Source organism: Pongo abelii, chromosome 13, assembly GCF_028885655.2.
Source record: "Pongo abelii isolate AG06213 chromosome 13, NHGRI_mPonAbe1-v2.0_pri, whole genome shotgun sequence".
NCBI lineage: Eukaryota > Metazoa > Chordata > Mammalia > Primates > Hominidae > Pongo > Pongo abelii.
In genome coordinates, this window is record NC_071998.2 from 125,073,380 (window position 1) to 125,094,304 (window position 20,925).

Consider the following 20,925-nt stretch of genomic DNA (forward strand, 5'->3'; position numbering starts at 1 on the left):
CCACTGTCCTGTGTTCTGCAAGAGATGGCCCTGACTGGCAGAAGGCCATTGGGGTAGGCTGCCATCACCGGCTCTGGCCACCAGCACCCCAGTCCATGCCTCGGCTGGGGATGACTTAGCGTTTCCATGTGCAGACCCCATGCTGGGCACCTCACCAGAACAAATGCCCTTCCTGCTCCCAAAACCTCTGCAGCCCCTCCCCATCACCCTGCATTAGAGACGAGGAAGTGGCTTGCACTGGGTCTCATTCCTGGCTGCTTTGTCAGTGTACGATTGAATGGGACAGCCGGGGCTGCCTGGCTGCAAGCTGTGGCACACACACTCAGCACAATTTTCCCAGCTCAGCCCTGCTCTCTGCTGCCCCCAGGCCTCAGTCTCCCCATCTGTGAGGTGGGGTGATGCCATCCCACTGATGACTCCAGAGCTGTCCAGGGGCTCAGGCAGGACCCTGGGACAAGAGATCTTGGAAGCTGTAAAGGGGCGTGGACCTGTCCCCCAGCCACCCCCTCAGCACTGCCCGCCTTCTGCTGGTGGCCTTCCTCCCTCACTGCTGCCCCTTCCAGGAAGCCACCTGGATTTCAGGCAAGGCTCCTTTCTAAGTAGCCCTCACTGTTTACCCCACCCCACCTCTCCTGAGTGGTGGGCCCTGCTCTTAGGTCCCAATGGGCACTTACCTGATGTCATAGCCATGCATGTCCTTCTCCGGGCGCCCACGGATGATCCAGTGGGCCAGCTCCTGTCCACAGCCACCACCCAGCATCATTCCTGGCAGGAAGAGAAGCGCAGGGCTGTGGTCTGTCCCCCAGGGTCCCCCACCCATGTCCAATCCCGTGCCCCCATCTCCACGGACAGCACAGACACTCCAAGCCCTGCTCTCACACCTGGGGTGCTGCGTGCCTCCCGACTGGACTGCTGCTGGCCTGGACCCTGGCACAGGTGCACTCTCTGGGAAGCAGGAGGGGCTGGACTCCCCAGCCTCTCCTGTCCCCACCACTGTCAGGGGCCACGGTGCTCCTGCGCCCGCCTCCCCCAGAGCTCTGGGAATGGCAGGACCTCCTTCTTGGGGGCCAGGAGGGCTGCTGCCCGGACTCACCTGAGCTGTTGAAGCCGCAGCCCAGGAAGAACCCTCGGAGCTCAGGTGCCTCCCCCATCAGGGGCTTGTGGTCAGGCGTGAAGGATTCTGAAAGGGAGAGAGAGGCCTGGAGTCCCTTTTGCAGTGCACACACTCTTAGGGTGGGGTCTTCCAAGAGAGCAGTGATCAGGCAGGGGTCTGCAGGTGCCCCTCCACCCAAACCCTCTCCCTCCTCTAGGTCCTGCTCAGCACCACTTCCTCATGGGGGCCTCCCTGCTGGCTCCTGCCCATGCTCTCCGAGCGCCTCCACGTGTGCTGCCAGAACCAGCCGACGGCGACCAGGCTGGATTCTGCCTGGTGGGGTCCAGCTCTGTCTTGTGGCCATTGTCCTGCTGACAAGGAGCCCTTCTCTGACCCTGGAGACCACGCCGCGGCTCCCCCACTGCACCAGCGTCCTGCTGTGTCCCTGCCAGAGACTTGTCACTCCTGCCCACTGGACCTTGAGAGGGCAGGGACCAGTTTTCTCACTCCACGTCCCCTCGCCTAGCACAGGGTGAGAGCCCAGCAAGTGTGGGTGCTTGATAAATGTTTGTTGAGCCAACAAAGGCTCCCAACTTCTGCGGGGGAGGAGACCAATGTCCCACTCCGGCAGCCACCGCTGAGCCTCAGACAGAGGCCAGGACATGGTGGAAGGGGAACCCCGGCTCTCTGCAGCCACAGTCCTGGATTCAAACCCTGCTTCACCCCTTCCTAGCTGTGTGGCGTTGGGCGAGTCACTTCGCCTCTCTGAGCAAAGCTTAGCATCCTAGTCTATAAAACTGGGATAGCAGAACCTCCCCAGGGCTGTGTCCTCGCTAGCCTACAGACATTCATGTCCTGGGCTTGGCCCTGGGAGGCAGCGCTGAGCAGGACATGTCCCAGCCCTCAAGAAGCTGACGGAGGGAGGGAGCAAATACTTAAATAAGCAAAAAACAGACGGTCTGGTAAAGAAAATACGATGAACTGAGGGCCACGCGTCACTGAGGTGCCGGCTGCTACCGTTGGCGCCCCAGCACCACACCGTGTTAGACTCTAGATGAGGAAGCGGCCGGCCCTGGTCTGAGGGACCCCAGGGCACTTCGTTCGTGAACGATGATACGGGGATGGCTCCGAGTCTGGGGGGTCATCCTCTGCCTGCAGACCAGGAGCAAGTGCCGTCCCGCTCCCCAGAGAGCGATCAGGGCCCCACACTAGGAGCTGAGGGAGCAGAGAGCCATGGGGAGCCTGGGCTGAGAGCCTGGCCAGGAGAGGCAGGGCTCCTTGAGGGGCAGAAGGTGGCAGGGCCACTGCAGGGGAGGGTGGAGGAGGCAGGCTAGAGGGGCAGGGCCCTACGTGGAGGGCCTGGGTTATCAGAGCAGAGGGCAGAGGCTGGAGCAGCCATCTGGGTGAGAGACAAGGAAGGCTCCAGAGAAGGTGATGATGGGGCAGAAAGAGTAAGCTGAGGCTGGGTGCAGTGGCTCACGCCTGTAATCCCAGTACTTTGGGAGGCCAAGGCAGGCGGATGTCTGGAGCCCAGGAGTTCAGGACCAGCCTGAGCAACATAGTGAGACGGCATCTCTACAAAAAAATTTAAAAATTAGCCGGATGTGGTGGAGCGAGCCTGTAGTTCTAGCTACTCAGGAGGCGGAGAAGGGAGGATGGCTTGAGCCCAGGAGGTGGAGGCTGCAGGGAGTCAAAATCGCACCACTGCTCTCCAGCCTGGGTAACACAGCAAGACCTTTAAAGAAAGGTGGTGGGGGAGGTAACCTGGGCTGGGTTTGGGGATGGCCCAGGGAGCAGCTTGGGAGGGCTGGAACTATTTCCAGGCCCAGGGAGGACAGGAAAGAAGCTCTGAACAACCTCACAGGGAATCTGTGGGGAGCGTTAAGAAGAGCTAGTGGAGGGGCAGCTGCAGGGAACAAGGGTCTCTTGGATGTTTCACAAATGACTCAGGCAGGTTGAGCAACCCGAGGACACATGGGACCTCCAGGCAGCATGGCCAAGGGCCAGGCCATGGTGAGCTCCACCATGCTGGAATGAGAGCTCTGCCTGCCCTCTGAGGCACTCCCTAAGTCACGGGGGCCTGGGACTTCCCTGCTCTTTCCTGGAGGTCAAAGGCCATTGGCCGTGCCTGGCAAGGAGAAATGCTGATTCCCCACGAGTCTCCCATCCAGCTGACAGACCAGATCCAAGATGTCCTTGCCTGCACATCTTCCCCAAAATAGGGCTTCGTGGGGAGTACCAGCTCCCCAGGCTAATTAAAACGAGAGAGAGGAAGAGAAAGATAGAGAGAGACAGAGAGACGCCTGGGGTTATCTGTGCCCCTGGGATTCTTCCGGGCCTGTGTTTCTCGCTGCCAGACCCACGCAAGCTGGGGGGCGGGGGGGTGGGGCGTCTCAGGGGTGTGCTCCCACCCTATCGCTGCCCCTGCCCCTGGGGCTCCATCTGCTTCTCCCCAGGGCTGCACTTCACACCAAAGGCTCCCACAGGAGTCGAATCCATTAAAGTAGCCCCTGCCAACAGCTGAACAGATGCTGAGCGTGCCAGGACAGAGGGGGCTGGACTCCCCGGTGGGCCACAGCCCTTCTGTGTTGGCACTCTTCCCTGTCTTTAGGGCCCTCGTCCGCTCCCTGCATGGCCCGTGGAAGTCCCTGGGCTCCCTGCTTCGTGCCGCCCACCTCTACTCAAATGCTCTCTACAGCTGCTGGGCCTGGCCCGTGCCTGCACCGCCCCTGTGGCTTCTAGTCCCTAGGCTACCCTGTCTAGTCGGTGCTCCGTCACCATCTCACAGATGCACCCACTCCAGTGCCCTTCACTAAAGGCGCGGAGGGACTCACCGGGCTTCTGACACAAAGTTTCCCTGGGGGCAACACTGTGTCTTCCTGAACCTCTCTCCCAGCCCTGAAGCGGGGCCAGAGCTCCCCCTACCAGGAAGCAGTGGGGAACACCGTGTGATTCTGCCGGAACCCCGATGTGGGGGATTCTCTGTGCCCACCTGGTGCTCCCCCGCCCAGATCGCGTATCCGCGGCAGGCCCAGCGCCGACTCGCCCTCCAGGGCCTGGGCTAGGCTGCCCCTCCTCCCGGCCGCCCATCTGTGTCCTCAGGCTGTGGCCACCCAGTCACCCCATGCCTCCTGTCAGAGCACCCACCCACGGGCTGTGATCAGTGACTTGCATTGGGTCTCCCCTGCCAGAAGGAGGGCGCTGGCCCTGAGCGTGCCTGCCTCCGGCACAGATGAAGTGCCACCTGATGTAGAATAAATGCCCTCATGAAGGAATGCTGGTGCTCTGGGGTCACCGGTAGCTCCTGGGCTGCCCCACACTCAACTCAGGGACGTCTGGCTCAAAGTCCCATGGTTATAAACACCGGGGTGCCAAGGTCAGCTGCAGCCTCTCCTGCTTCCCAGAGAGTGCACCTTTGCCAGGGCCCAGGCCAGCAGCCTCAGCCCCACACCCGCCCCCCGGGGCAGAGCCTTCCGGGCTCCCCAGGCCAGCAGGGTGGGGTGGGGCTGAGCTGCACTGCGGATGACCCACGTGGGGCATCTGGGAGCTGAGCCCACCTTTTTGCTCCAGCCTCCTCCAGCTAAGTTCTCCTGGGGCTAGCAAGGAGGGCCGGAGTTAGGGGAATCTTGGCACAAGAGCCATCCCCCGCTGAGCTGGCCTCCAGGTGCAAGCCGCCAAGAACAGTGGGGAGGCCAGCAGCATGGGGTCCTGGCCAGGGCAGTGCTCTCTGGGAGTGGTGGGGGCTGGGGCTGGAGGCAGAACTGGGACTCACAGCTGTATAAGCCTCTCATCAGGGAAGGTCTCAGCCTTTCCATTCCTCCCTCAGCCTCACAGGGTGCTGGGATGTGGCCCGCTCTTCCCATTTTACAGATGAAGACACAGAATTCCAGGGACAAATCGAGTCTAGGGATGAAGAAGCCCAGGTGGGGAAGCCAGGACAAGCCACCCTTGAGGCAGGAGGAGGCCCTGGCCTCGTGCTTGGGGCAGATGACAGCCCTCGTGAAGCCCAGGCCTCTCACCCGTAGAGAGGAATAAAGGCCACACCTAGCACCCAGGGCTGCTGGAGCCGTGCAGCGAGAGGGCCTGGTGACAGCCCTGGGTCCCCTGCGTGACACAGGTTGGCCTCACGGGGCATCACTACTAACGGTTGTCAGACCAAAGGACCCACGGACGCCCACCCCAGCTCTGAGGCTCTCACTCACCAGGGCCGCAGACCGTGGACTTGATTCCTGTCTTCTCCAGCACGGGGACCCTGTTGATGGCGCCTTCAATGTGCTGGGTGAACACCTCCCAGTCCAGGTCAAAGAGGCCGAAGGCAAACTTGTCTGACACCTGCCAAGGCAGGGCAGGGGGACATCTCCTTTGTCCCCAAGAAGGCCACGCATCCCCATGCCAAACCTGCCTTGTAACGGCTGCCAGGCCAGCCTCTGCTGAATCAGATGCGTTAGAGGGCTGGTGGCCACCCACACGTCCCGGCCCTTTGTCTCCCCGACCCACCAACCTATCGGCAAGGTCTGTCTGCTCCCCCTCCCCACCCCAGCCCAGGCCTCCACCCACTCCCCTAGATCCCGCCATGCCCTTTCCCTACTCACAAGCCTCCTCTGGCCCCCTGCGGCTCACGATGGCCCCAAAGCCCTGTATGCCATGTGCCAGCCTGCCTACCTCTACCACTAGGCCCGCCACCCTGACCTTCTTGCAGCTCTTTGGGAAGAGCAAGCTTGTGTGAGCTCAAGGCCTTCACCCCTCACTGGGGCAGTTCTTCGCCCAGACCTGGCATGCTAGCTTGTTGCCTCAGTACAGGGCTCTGCTTGGATGTCCCCTCCCTGAAAAACCCTGCCCTGACCACCCATCTAAAAGATATCCTTCTGCTCCAGTCTCTCTAGGCTGATCCTTAACCTGCTAATTTTATTCAGTGCACAAACATCTTCCAGAATTTCATTCCTTGTTTGTTTGTTTGTCTGTTTGTTTGTTTGAAACAGAGTCTCACTCTGTCGCCCAGACTGGAGTAAAGTGGTGCGATCTTGGCTCACTGCAACCTCCATCTCCCGGGTTCAAGTGATTCTCCCGCCTCAGCCTCCCAAGTAGCTGGGATTACAGGTGCCTGCCACCATGCCTGGCTAATTTTTGTATTTTTAGTAGAGACGGAATTTCACCATGTTGGCCAGGCTGGCCTCAAACTCCTGATCTCAGGTGATCCACCCACCTCAGCCTCCCAAAGTGCTGGGATTACAGGTGTGAGCCTTGTAATCTTGCCCAGCCATTTGTTTGTTTATTGTATGTCTCCCCACCAAAATATAGGCACCCAGAGTCAGGGACTTTTATCTTAGTTTCCCTCTTTCTCCAGAAATTAAAACAGTTTTTAGCCCAAAGTAGCCGCCCAGTCATTCCATGTGTAGACTAAATGCATATACACATAGAACAGGGCTGCAGGGCTGCCCTAACCCCAGAAGCTGCCCGGGGAACAGCTCAGGCCAGGGGAAATGCCGCTGTAGCAGCTGGCCGAGAGGGCAGTGTCATTTGCTGAAGGACATGGGACTTGTGTGCTCTCATGCCCTTCTGAGGTCACCACTCCACACTGCACAGCCCTTCACTGTTGATGTTTTGAGCTCCAGCTGCCCTGGTTCTGTATTTCACTGCCTGCCAGGACTGTCAGGGTAAGAGCAAGATGGCTTTGAGCTTGGTGGGGCCAGGGGACTGGCCACTTCTCGGGTGTGCCTCTGAGGAGCTTCAGGAGGGTGGACTTCCTGAAAGAGGCCTTCTCCATGCTGAGATGCAGCCCCAACTCCCTCCCATTATCCCAGGGCCCTGGCATCTTACCTTCTCCCAAAAGATGGGGTTGGCCTCATAGCCACCCACAGACAAGGCATCCCCTTGGAGGCGGAGGTAGACAGAGGCATCGTGATCACGGACGTTGGGCATGTTCTGGAAGGCAGAGAGAGAGGCCTTGGCATCAGCCAGAACCGGGTGGGGACTTGGTTCCCCATGCCCCGTGGTGGGCCAGCACCTCCACCCAGGGTCACAGGCTCGAGATGGTCCTTCTCATTGTAGGACCCTGAGGACAGAGTGGACATGGGGCCTCAAGTTACACACGGTGAACAGGTCACTGCCATTCAAGCCTCTCCTTCCCCAAATCCCATAAAATAACAGCAAAAGGGGAAGAAGGAAGAAGGAATGGATCGAGGAAGAGAGCGAGGGAGGGAGGGAAGCAAAACATATAACCCACAAAGATGAGAGAACAGGCAGAGGCGACAGCAGAGGATGGGAGATTCCAACCAACCCTGGAGGATGCAGAGTGGATGGAGGAGGGGTGAGCCTTAGCTGGGCCTGGAGGAGAGGGAGACTGAGCAAGGCAAGCCAGTGTGCCCCTCCTGCCTCCTCTTGAATCTTCAGAGCCACCCCAGGTCCCTCTGCAGGGGGTGATGCGCTTGCTCATGTATGGAAGGATCTTCCTCTGGAGAGGTGGGTCCTGAGAGGCTCCAGACGTGGGGAGAGTGGGCTGCCATCCCCTCACCCCCCCACCCCAGAAGCAGATTGGAGACTCTTCTGTGAGACACTGAGAGGCCCAGGGAAGGCTTGAGATGCTGACACCAGGGTCCCTCTAAAAGCAAAGGGCTTGCTGCCCAACCTTCCTGAGAGGCTTTCCAGTCCTCCCCTCCAAGCCTCCAATCAGACTGCTGCTCACTCTCTCATAAAAATAAAACCACAGGGCCAGGCACGGTGGCTCACACCTGTAATCCCAGCACTTTGAGAGGCTGAGGCGGGCAGATCACGAGTTCAGGAAATCAAGACCATCCTGGCTAATACAGTGAAACCTCGTCTCTACTAAAAATACAAAAAATTAGCCAGGTGTGGTGGCGGATGCCTGTAGTCCCAGCTATTCGGGAGGCTGAGGCAGGAGAATGGCGTGAACCCAGCAGGAGGAGCTTGCAGTGAGCCGAGATCGTGTCACTGCACTCCAGCCTGGGTGACAGAGCGAGACTCTGTCTCAAAATAAATAAATAAATAAATAAATAAATAAATAAAACCACAGACCAGGCACAGTGGCTCACGCCTGTAATCCCAGCACTTTGGGAGGCCAAGGCGGGTGGATCACCTGAGGTCAGGAGTTCGAAATCAGCCTGGCCAACATGGTGAAACCCCATCTCTACTGAAAATACAAAAAAATAACTGGCCATGGTGGCGCGTGGCTGTAATCCCAGCTACTCAGGAGGCTGAGACACGAGAATGGCTTGAACCTGGGAGGTGAAGGTTGCAGTGAGCCAAGATTGCGCCATTGCACTCCAGCCTGGGCAACAACAGTGAAACTCCGTCTCATAAATAAATAACCACAAACCACAACAAGAACATCGGGAACACAAGAAGATGGTGTATTAGTGTGTTCTCACACTGCTAATAAAGACATACCCAAGACTGGGTAATTTATACAGGAAAGAGGTTTAATGGACTCACAGTTCCACATGGCTGAGGAGGCCTCATAATCATGGTGGAAGGCAAATGAGGAGCAAAGGCATGTCTTACATGGCAGCAGGAAAGAGAGAGAGCATGTGCAGGGGAACTCCCTTTATAAAACCATCAGATCTCCTGAGACTTATTCCCTACCATGAGAACAGTATGGGGGAAACCACCCCATGATTCAATTATCTCCACCTGGCCCCACCCTTGACACATGGGGATCATTACGATTCAAGGTGAGCTTTGGGTGGGACACAGCCAAACTGTATCAGAGTGAAAGACAGTGCTATGAAAAAGGAATCTAAGACGAAGAAAGAGGTCTTTAAACGAGATATGATAGTCAAAATTTAAAATTCAACGGAAGGGCCAGATAAGGCTGGGACCATCATCCAGCAACTAGGCTAAAAGAAAAAGACAACAAAACAGAAATCAGGAGTGGAAAAAAATACGAAAATCAGAAGGTCCATCTTGAAAGTTCAACGTCCATTTTACAGGGGTTCCAGAAAGAGAAGACAGAGAAAAATGGAGTCGAGAAAAATGTCCAAGCAACAATCCAAGAAGAGTCCTCCGATTGAAAATCACGCATTCATATGGAAGGGCCCAAGAGTGCCCACCAAGCCCTGGGTCTGGACAGAGGCCTGCCCCAAGGCCACGCCGTGGGAAACATCACAACACCGGGTGGCCAGGAGGGCCATCAACAGGGGACCGCATCACTGGAGGCTGGAAGACATGGAGCAAACTCTTCAAACGTCTAATGGATGATTTTCAGCACAGAATTCTAGATCCCGTCAAGCCATCAACCAAGTGTAAGAAAAGAATAAAGGCTTTTTCAGACATTCGTGGACACAAAACACGTACTTCTCACATACTCCTTTGCAGTAAACAGCCAGAGAACACGCTGTGACAAAAGGAGGAAAATAAGCCCAGAAGGAGTGAAAGCCATGGCTCCAGTGGGGAGGCGTGAAGAAGGCCCTGGAGTGACAGCTTAGACCACGCAGCGGTCAGTCTGAAAGGGAGCGGAAGATCTGAAGGCAGCAGGAAGTCCTCCAGGGGAGGGAGATGGGACTTAGAGGCGTTAGGTGGTTTATTTGATGTCTGTGCGTATTCAGAAAATAGTATCAATAGTATCAATATGTTTGACAGATCCCTTGACACAACTGGAGAAAAACAGTGACAGTTATGTATACACATGCAAATATCCTCAACAAAACAATAGCAAACTGAATCCAGCAATATATAAAAGGGATGATACACCATGGCCAGACTGGACGTGGTGGCTCATGCCTGTAATCCCAGCATTTTGGGAAGCCGAGGCAGGAGGGTCACTTGAGGTCAGGAGTTCAAGACCAGCCTTGGCAACATGGTGAAACCCCATCTCTACTAAAAATACAAAAATCAGCTGGGTGTCGTGGCACATGCCTGTAATCCCAGCTACTCAGAAGGGTGAGGCAGGAGAATTTGCTTGAACCCAGGAAGCAAAAGTTGCAGTAAGCCAAGATCACACCACTGCACTCCAGCCTAGGCAACAGAGTTTCACTCTATCTCAAAAACACAAAACAAAACAAAACACCATGGCCAACTGGAATTTATCCTAAGAATGCAAGTTTGGTATAATGTATGAAAACCAATCAATAGAATACACCACATCAACAAAGTACAGGACAAAAACCACATAATCATCCCAGTAGATGCGTAAGAAGCATTTGACAGAATCCAACATCTTTAATGATCTTTTTTTAAAAAAGCCTCAACAAACACTTAACAAACTTGGAAGAAGGGAATTTCCTCAAAGTGCTGAAAGATATCTACAAAAACCCACAGCGAATGTCATACTTCAAGGAAGCAGGATGGCTGATTTCTCCCCAAGATCAGGAATAAGAGAAGGATATCCATTCTTACCCCTTCTACCCAACATTACATTGGAGGTTTTAGCCAGGGCAGCAATTAGGCAGCAAAAGTAATAAAAGGCACCCAGATTGAAAAAGAAGAAGTAAAAATATTCCTATTTGCAGATAACAAGGTCTTGTATATATAAAATCCTAAGGAAACCACTAAAAAACTACTAGCTCTCTCTCTCTCTCTCTCTTTCTCTCTTTCTTTCTGACAGAGTCTTGCTCTATTGCCCAGGCTAGAGTGCAGTGGTGCCATCTCAACTCACTGCAACCTCCACCTCCTGGGTTCAAGTGATTCTCCTGCCTCAGCCTACCAGTAGCTGGGATTACAGGCATGTGCCACCACGCCTGACTAATTTTTATATTTTTAGTAAAGACAGGGTTTCACCATGTTGGCCAGGCTGGTCTCGAACTCCTGACCTCAAGCAGTCCACCCACCTCAGCTTCCCAAAGTGCTGGGATTATAGTCGTGAGCCACTGGGCTCAGCCAAAAAACTAATGTATTTCTACACACTAGCATTGAATAATCTGAAAAGGAAGTTAAGAAATAATTTCATTTACAGTATCATAAAAAATAATAAATATGCTTAGGAACAAATTTGACAAAAGAATTGCAAAACTTGTACTCTAAAAACTAGAAAATACTTTTGAAAGAAATTAAAGAAGACCTAAATAAATAGAAAGACATCTCATGTTCATGAAATGAAAGACTTATTTTTGTTAAGGTGATGACACACCCCAAATTGATCTATAGCTTCAACACAATGCCTGTCAGAATCTCAGCTAGTTTCTTTGAAGAAATTAAATAGCTGACCCTAAAGTTCATACAGAGATGCAAGGGACCAAGAATACTCAAAAGAATTTTGAAAAGGAAAAACAAAGTTGGAGGATTCACACTTCTTGATTCCAAACTTACTGCAAAGCTACATAATCAAGACAGTGAGATACTAAATAAGGATAGACCTACAGATCAATGGATTAGAATTGAGAGTCAAGAAATAAACCTTCTTCTTCAGAGTCAATTGATTTTCAACAAGGGCACTAAGACAATTCCTTGGGGGAAAGCAGACTTTGCAAAAAATGTTGCTGGGCCAACTGGATAGCCACATGCAAAAGAATACAGTTGGATCCCTACCTCACACCATGCACAAAATTTAACTCGAGATGGATTACAGACATAAGTATAAGAGCTAAAACTATAAAAGCCTTAGAAGAAAATATTAGAAGTAAATCTTTATAGTCTTGGGTTGGGAAATGTCTTTTTAAATATGACACCAAGAGCACAAATGACAAAAGGGGAAAAAAAGAGATGAATTGGACATTATTAAAATTTAAAACTTGTGCTACAAACTGTACCATAAGAAAGTGATTTGTAATGACTTCTGGATTCTGGGGGGAAAAAAGAAAGCGAAAAGACAACCACTGAATAGAAGTTTCAACTACTAAATGGAAGAAATTGTTCATAAATCATATATGTAATAAAGGACCTGTATCCAGAATATTTAAGGAACTCCTACAACTCAATAAAAAGATAAGTAACCCTATTTTTAAATGGGCAAAGTGTCTGAGTAAACATTTCTCCAAAGAAGATATACAAATAGTCAGTAAGCACATGAAATGATGCTCCACATCATTAGTCATTAGGGAAATGCAAATCAAACCCACGGTGAGACACCACCTCACACCTTCTAGGATGACTGGCATAAAAAAAGACAAAAAATAACAAGAGTTGGTGAGGATGGAAGGGAACTGGAACCCCTCTGTGTACCTCAATGGTGGGAGTGTAAAATGGTGCAGCTTCTTTGGAAAATAGTCTGATAGTTCGTTGAAATGTTAAATAGAGTTACCATATGACTCAGTAATTCCACTCCAATGTATAGATTGAGTATTCCTTATCTGAAATGCTTGGGACCAGCAGTGTTTCACATGTTTAATTTTTTTGGATTTTGGATATTTGCATTATACTTAACTGTTGAGCATCCCCAAACCAAAAATCAAAATCCAAAATACTCCAGTGAGCATTTCCTTTGAGCATCATGTTAGTGCTCAAAAAGTGTTGGATTTGGGAGCATTTTGGATTTTCGGATTTGGGGTGCTCAACTTGTATAAACTCAAGAGAAATAACAACATAGGTCCCCACAAAAACGTGCATATGGATGTTCACTGCAGCACTATTCAAAATAACCAGAAACGAGAAACACCAAATGTCCACCAGTGGGTGAATGGATGAAGTGCATTGTATCCATACAATGGAGTATTATTCAGCTGCAAAAAAGAATGAAATACTGATACATATACTACACGGACAAACCGTGAAAACACAACACTGGAAAGAAGCCAGACATCGCGTGATTCCATTTATACTAAACGTCCAGAATAGGAAACTCCATCGAGGCAGAAATCAGATTTGGGATTGCCTAAGTCTGGGGATAGGGTGGGAAATGGGGAGTGATTGAAAACAGGTATGGGTTTTGGGGCGTGAAGATAATGTTACACACACACGTAACAGTTACAGAAGAAACTGAGCAGCTGGGACAAAAACTATTAATAACTCCAAGAAACACAAAAAGTTGGACACTACTTGCTCAGGTATTAACAATGTTTACATAATCAGCTGGGCATGTTGGCTCACGCCTGTAATCCTAGCACTTTGGAAGGCCGAGATGGGCGGATTGCCTGAGCTCAGGATTTCGAGACCAGCCTTGGCAACATGGTGAAACTCCGTCTCTACTAAAATACAAAAAAAAAAAAATCAGCCGGGCGTGGTGACGGGCACCTTTAATCCCAGCTACATGGGAGGCTGAGGCACGAGAATTGCTTGAACCCGGGAGGCAGAGGTTGCAGTGAGCCGAGACTGTGCCACTGTACTCCAGCCTGGGCAACAAAGTGAAACTCTGTCTTAAAAAAAAGAAAAAGCAATGTTTACATAATCATAATATTGCAGACAGGAACTACTGATTTAACCAATAAACAAACCAAACCAAACAACACTGTTTAGAAAGCAAGCAGGCATGGCGTCCACCTCCACTGTGGCTCCTCTGCACGCAAGGAACAGCCTTCTCTCAATCCCTCTGTCACCTGCCCCCAAACTCGAGATGAGCACAGGGAGATATGACCGCTGTCCCGTCTCTGAGAGCAGGAAAGGGGATGTGCAGAGACCAGAAGGGACATTCTGGCAGATGCTCCCTCCCTCTCCGCCAGGATCCCAGAAGTCCTGTTCATTGGAATGAGAATATCTGCACCAGGGTATCATTGTCAGGCGGCACATAGAAGTTCCCAGTAACTGAGCACTGTTTAAAAATAATAGCCAGGTGAGGTGGCTCACACCTGTAATCCCAGGACTTTAGGAGGCTGAGGCAGGAGGATCACTTGAGCAGTTTGAGACAAGTCTGGGCAGCATAGCAAAACCCCACCTCTATAAAAAATACAAAAATTAGCCAGGAGTGGTGGCACATGCCTGTAGTCCCAGCTACTCGGGAGGCAGAGGTGGGAGGACTGCTTGAGCCCAGGAGGTCGAGGCTGCAGTGAGCTATGATCATGCCACTGCACTCCAGCCTGGGAAACAGAGTGAGACCCTGTCTCAAATAATAACAATAATAATAATAATGATGATAGTTATATCCTTACCTCTACTAGCACTACTACTCTAAAAACAAAGCCAGCCCCAGAGTTCCATAGAGCAGGACAGTGGGGACACCTGGTGGCCAGGGAAGCCCCTGACGTTTGTCCCAGCAGGATCCATGTCTGGACTTTCCTGCCCCTTGCACAGATCCTGCTGCCTCTGAGCACCCAGTGGAGTGCCCAGTTCAGCATCAGCGTCCAGTGGAGCCCTGGCCTTTCTCTCCAGGCAGCAGCCTTCTGCTCTGGCTGTCCCCAGTCTGGCCCTGGTGCCACTGACTACCTGCCTCCTGACCTCAGCCCATGCCTTCCACCTGCCTCTTTCTTCCATCTGATCCCTGCCTGATTGCTCCTGCCCTCCGTGTTCTCTTCCTCCGAAGCGCCAGCTGGCAACGACTCCACACCCCTCTGTCCTTGTCCTTGTCATCACACAGCTACCACCTCACGAGCACCTGCTGTATGCCAGGCACCACGCCCAGCTGCATCACTCTGTCCTTCCTGCAGCACAGCCTGAGGCAGTAGGGATGGTTATGACCCATTTTGCAGAAAAGGGAACCAAGGCTCAGAGCAGTGACAGACTTGCCCAGCCTGGGTAATGGAGGAGTCAGTGTTTAAACCCAGCACCCAGGCTGTTACCCACAGCTCTGCCCACGGATGGAACAGCCGATCCTTGCCACCGCAAAAGTACGCCGGAGCACAATTGTGAAACCACCTAACAGCGCCCGAGCCACCTGCTTTAATGATAGCTCAGAGAGGGAAGAGATGAGCCCTAGCCACAAAGGAAGCTGTGGGCAGAGCTCTCTAGGACCCGGGCCTGAGACAGATCCTCAGAAAAGGGAGGTCCTTGGGGCCACACAGCCCTCCGGCCACCCAAGAAGAAAGATGAACCACACGTGAGACCTGAGCCCTCACCTGCCAGCTGGAGCCCCCAGGCCCCGATATGTGTGGCTGTGTCTGATTAGGGTGGACAGTGTCCTGCTGCATGAGGCTGCCATGCCCGGGGAGCTTCCTGAGCAGACAGAAATGGGCTGCACAGCTGCCATGCACACAGGAGAGGGCCCCCTGGCTTGTTCTGTGGCCCATCCAAGGGTCAGACCACAGCAGGTGGGCAGGTCAGGGCCAGCGGCCTGGCTCCTTCCTCAGATTCACACCAACTGCCTAGCTGCAGTCTCTGGAAGGGACAACTTCCAGACACCTGCAAATGGCCAGGTGTTAGAGGTGTTAGAGGGGCTTTGTGCGAAGCCCCAGATCTCCACTTTTCTCCTACCAGGTCTCAGAGCTGCTGGGGCTGATGGCCCTTTTCCTGTGCTCTGGTACCAGAGGCATGCTGGGATCTGGACTGGCTTTGTAAGTAACACCCCCTAGCTTCGCTTGAATTTTGACATATACAGGAGGGGGCAGCTGCAGGGACCTAGGCCAACTCTGCCTTGCTTCTTCCCTGGAACGGCACCTCAAAGGCAGGCCTTGGGAGGAATTAGGGATGGAGGATGGAGCCACAGTCCTGGGCTTGGTGGACACTCTGTGGCCACCCTCCCTGAAGCCCCAGGACACAGTTCTGCCCGCCCTCCCAGAGTCCACTGCGACCTGAGCATGACCCCTGGTGACCACCTAGGGGAGGAGGCTCTCCCCAGGGACCTGGAGCCAGGGAGGAGGCGTCAGCACTCAGCTCCGACACCCACCGTGTGACTACTTAGTCCCTAACCCGGCACATGGCACCAGCCACCTGCAGTGAGCGGCTCATTCTATAGACTCATTCTATGAACGAGGGGTCTTGTGTCCAGTGGGGCGTGGCTTGTCCAGTGCACAGGAGTCACAGGCAGGAGCACATTGGGACCCAGGTTCCGGCCCCATTTCACCACCCTCTTCACCACCCTGGTCTATGAAGCAGCCAAGCCTGGTACCTCCCCGGTGACCGTAGGGAAGCCAGGCTGGCACAGGGTGGTGATGGGCAGCTCCCAGGGATAAGGCTCCCAGCTCAGGGTCCCAGGCTTCCCTCTCACTGGCCCTGACTCTAAACAAGGGCCGTCTGTTCTCACACTGACCCCGCCCCACAGCCTCTGGCCCTGGCTCTCTGAATGGCCATGCTCTGTGCACGCTCCTTGTCCACCACGCCACCCTCAAGAGCCTCACCTAGATGCAGCCGCCTCCTCCAGGGAGCCTCCCCTGGTCCACTAGGGCTGGGAATTCCTATAGCCCCTGAGACCCCATCAGAGCCCTTATCAGCATGTTCTGGAATTGCACATGTACTTGTCTGTACCTCCCCTCAGCTCTGCCCAGCAAGAACTAGGTCTCTGTCTGTGTTATGGCCACAGCTTCTAGAACAGGGCCTGAAACACCAAGCTCACCCCATCAATGTCTGATGCAGGGAGGGTTCTATAGAATGTGAATGGTTGGATTAATATGTGGGTGGATGCTGGAGGAAGGGCAGAGGGAGAGATGAGTGGCTAGAGGGAGGGAGGGAGGGATTGATGGGTAGAAGTTTAGGTGGGTGGGTGGACGGAAGGATATATGAAAGAAGGGATGGACAGATGAACATGTGGATAAATAGATGAATAGATAGATGGAGAGATGGAGGAGGCAAGAATGGATGGAGAGATGGCAAGATGAATAGAGGGAGGGAATGAAGGGAGGAATGGATGAAGGGAAGGGAGATGGGTAGAGGGATGAGGGAATAAATGGGAGAAGGCATGGATAGATACAGGAGTAGATGGATGGAGAGACGGATGGAGAGACAGAGGGCTGGACAGAGAGAGGAATGAGTAAGGGAGGGTTGCATGATGAATGGATGGAAAGAGGACAGTCAGTAACAAGGTGGCAGGAAGCTCCCAGCCACCATCCCTGGAGGGAGGAGTTGAGGACAGGAGAGAAGAGAGGGCAGGAGGCACCTAGCCCCAGGTGCCAGCAGGTGCACCCAGGCCCCCAACCTCCCTTGGCAGAAGGCTCTCAGAGAGGTTCTTCATGCCAGGAACCAGCACCCTCTGAGACAAGCACCCCAGGCACACTGAGAGCATGCAAACATTCGGGGCTTCCCTGAAACTCCTGGGCACAGAACATGGCAAAAAGCTAGGCTGCCTGCACCATGCAGGACAGGCTGGACTGTGTTCTGGGCATCAAAGAGAGGCCAGGTCCTGAGGAACAAGGGGGTCAGCCCCGACAGGGATACACCTGTGCTACCTAGTTTAATCCTCACACCACCCGGAAACACTCCGTGTTACAATCCCCATTTCACTGATGAGGTGACTGAGGCTTGGGGCAGTGAGGGAACCCATGAGGGTCGCACCACCTGGGTTCAAGCTGGGATTCAGAGCCAGGTCTCTGTGCCCCTCACAGACTGACACAGAACCCGGGGCTGCCCACCTACCTGAATCCCCTCGATGCGCTCGGTGACGACATAGGCATGGTGCATGGCTACCAGCGGGACCTTGACTCCAGCCATCCGGCCCACAGCACTTGCCCACACTCCTGCGGGCAGAGCACAGACAGCTCAGCTCTGCTGACACCTGGTGGGAGCTGCCTCTCAGGTGAGCACAGGCTGCCTCTGCAGACCTGTCTGCCCTAGCAGGGGCTCCCCACCCCAGAAAGAAGCCCTGCAGAGGTGGGAGCAGGTTTAGGGAGCAGCCAGCACGGGCACACAGGAGTCAGGAGAAATGCCACTCCCACCTGCACAGTTGACCACGCAGGGTGTCTGGATGGAACCATGCTGAGTCTCCACACCCGCGACCCGCCGCACCCCAAAATCATCCGTCCACACACGAATGCCGGTCACTGGGCAGTTCTCAATGACCTGGGATTGAGAGGAACTGCTTCTAAAATCCCACGGGACTCCCTGGGGGTGCTTACCACCCCGCTCCAACCAACCCCTCCTCCCAGACGGGAGCTGGGGACAGTATTTCTGCTAGCAGCAGGCCCCCTGCAACACTGTCAGGGAAACAGGATGACCACAGCGCCAGAAAACTAGACCCACCCATACCCATGCCTTGACTTGGAGAACTTGAAAGTTGGGCAAGTTCTTTCACTTGACTTGTGGGGGGAGCCCTCTTTTCATAACGTGAAAAATTAGCTGACTTTTTTTTTTTTTTAAAAAGGCAAGATATTTGATTAATGGAAAGATGTTTGCAGTCTACTGCTTGGTAAAAAAACAAAGTCACAAAACAACAACCGCTTGGTTCTATTTTGCATACATATAAATTTCCATAGAAAAATATTTGGAGTAAAACATACTAAAATGTCAATACTAGTTACTGCTGGGTGATTTTGACTTCTTTTGTGCTGATGTGTCTTCTTAAAATTGTTCTACAGGCCAGGGGCGGTGGCTCACGCCTACAGTCCCAGCACTTTTGGAGGCCGAGGCGGGTGGATCACGAGGTCAGGAGATCGAGACCATCCTGGCTAACACAGTGAAACCCCGTCTCTACTAAAAATACAAAAAATTAGCAGGGCGTGGTGGTGAGTGCCTGTAGTCTCAGCTACTCGGGAGGCTGAGGCAGGAGAATGGCATGAACCTGGGAGGCGGAGCTTGCAGTGAGCAGAGACCGCGCCACTGTACTCCAGCCTGGGCGACAGAGCGAAATTCCGTCTCAAAAAATTAAAAAAAAAAATTGTTCTACAATGATGTGCGGAGTTGAGATAAACGCAGATACAAATTACAAGGAAGGGCTTTTGAGACGATTTGCTTGTGCAGCAGAGGAATGGGTGCACCCACGGCACGACCTGATGTCTGTGAACAGACGGAAGGCATAGCCTCCCCTTGGCAGGAGTGGACCAGAAGGCTCAGAGAGGTCCCCACTGGCCCAAAGTCACACAGCAGTCAGAGAATGGCTCCTGTTCTCTTGCCTTCTGCTCTCGGGGTTCTAAGGCAGGAGGAGTGGGCTGGGAACAGGGGACCCAGAGCTGGGCGGCCATCAGTACCTGTGCTCCTCGGGCAGAAGCTGCCCTGGCGAGGGTGGTACAGGTACCAGCGGGGTCCATGGTACCGTCGTGCGGCACATACAGGGTCCCGTAGAGGTCGTCCACATTCATCAGCGGGTACAGAGTCTTGGTCTCTGCCGGGCTCAGCACATGGGATTCCACGCCATACGCCTTGCCCAGCTAGGGGGACCCAGGGGAGGGTAACTGACTCCATGGGGAGCAGACCCCTGGGCCACTCCCCTCCCCAACTGGGCATCCACCACGAACCCCAGCCTCACTTTCTCCCAGAAGCCTTAGCCGGTCCCCACGCCCCCGGAGCCTGTCCCTTGAATCCGCTTCAGCATAAGAGTTAAGGAGCAGCGGATACTGCATTGAGGCAGGCTCCGGGGCCAGGCTGCCTGTGCCAATCCGACCCTCACCAGCTGTGTGACCAACCTGGGGCAAAGTCGCTTCAGGCTCACTCAGGTGAAGTGGGGGTGAGAATAGTGTATGTCATTGACAAAGAACTTAGACCAGTGCCTGGCACAAAGTGTCTATTATATAAAATAAATAACCCAACAGGTCTAATACTTTGGGCCTGAGAGGTTTCCCAGTCAGACCAGCTGTCAAGAGAGGCCAAGATCCTCAGTTTCAGACTGACAGATAGACCACGCCCCCACATTTGATTGGCCCAAGAACAGCCAATCAGTGTCCTCAGGCGTGGACCACTGGGACAGGCAAAAGCTGAGCCAATCAGATTCTCTGTCTGGGAATTCTGAATGAAGCCTGGCAAAGTCGCTTTCTCCAGGTGGCACAGCCAGCAAGGGGCAGCGCTAGGGCTGGAACCCAGATCTGTCTCCTGCCGGGGCTCCTTCCCTGTGGTGTGTCCTCTTCTCTCGCGGCAGAAGGGTGCCCACCGACACGAGCCCCACCCCCGACCCCGCAGGAGGCAGACTCATCCGCACGAGCCCCCCCACCCCCAGCCTCCCGCAGGGGATGCGCACACGGACATGAACCCCCCGCGTACCTCCACCCTCACAGGGAGCCCACCCTACCCCCTACAGGGGGTGCACCCACCAATATGGCCCCCCAGGGAGTGGACCCACCCACCCAAGCCCCCCTCCTTGCCCCCCGCAGTGAAGGACACACCGACATGAGCCTCTTGTACTCGTCCAGGCGCTGCCGGTTGGACGCGATGAAGAGGCCCCCGTTCTGGATCCAGCCCGTGTGTAGTCCCGTCTCCTCCTCCAGCTCCCCGCTCACCACCCGCCGAGTGTGGGCCAGAAGCTCCACCTCCACGTCACTGGGCCGCAGCTGCCACAGCAGGCCTGTCCGGGAGGGTGGGTGCCATCACTCCCCAGGGAGTGGACTACACCTCCTTCCCCCCAGACGAATATCAGGGGATACCCTGATATTCAACCATGGGTGTCTTTCTCTGCAAGGTGTTTCTCTGCAGGACCTGGGGGGCCTGGAGAGGTTGTTGAGCAGGAAATAACCGGATCAAGATGAATGTGAGGGAGGTCCCACCCTTGGGCATCTCAGAGAGTGACATGGCAAAGGCCCCCATTTTGGGAGCACCTACTGTGTGCCAAGCCCTGTGCTAAGCCTGTCATGCCCTATGAGGAGGGCGTGATTCTCTTATAGATCAAGTTCAAGTGGCACCAACAGTTCTGTGGCCGAGGTCACAGGGCAGGTGAGTGAAGAGGGGACAGAGACACCAACCCACTACTGAATGAAGCCTAAATCTGCACTCTCCCCGACAAAGGCTGTCCTCCAGCAGCTGAATCTGAGAGGTGGCAGGCCAGGGGTGTGGCTGGTGAAACATCAGGGAAGAGGCTATGACAGCCCAGCTAGAGGGCCAGTGAGAAGGCAAGAGCAAGAGTTGGAGCAGTGGTGTGTGGGAGCCGGCTCGTATCAGCTCTCAGAAGCCCGGGGATAAACCTCTTCCCAACTCCACAGTCAGTGACCTCATACTGGTGGCTC

At 53.9% G+C, this 20,925-nt stretch overlaps 1 protein-coding gene across 6 annotated transcripts in view; it reads right to left on the minus strand.

Annotated features, from left to right (window-relative positions):
- The window catches only part of SARDH (sarcosine dehydrogenase), a 76,190-nt gene that overhangs the window by 48,600 nt on the left and 6,665 nt on the right, over positions 1–20,925 (minus strand). For all 6 annotated transcript variants that reach the window (NM_001131712.1, XM_054519373.2, XM_054519371.2 and 3 more), the window contains 8 exon segments: positions 675–765; positions 1,094–1,180; positions 5,296–5,425; positions 6,911–7,015; positions 17,417–17,517; positions 17,716–17,839; positions 18,964–19,143; positions 20,092–20,270. In NM_001131712.1, coding sequence (NP_001125184.1) covers positions 675–765; positions 1,094–1,180; positions 5,296–5,425; positions 6,911–7,015; positions 17,417–17,517; positions 17,716–17,839; positions 18,964–19,143; positions 20,092–20,270 — 997 coding nt within the window.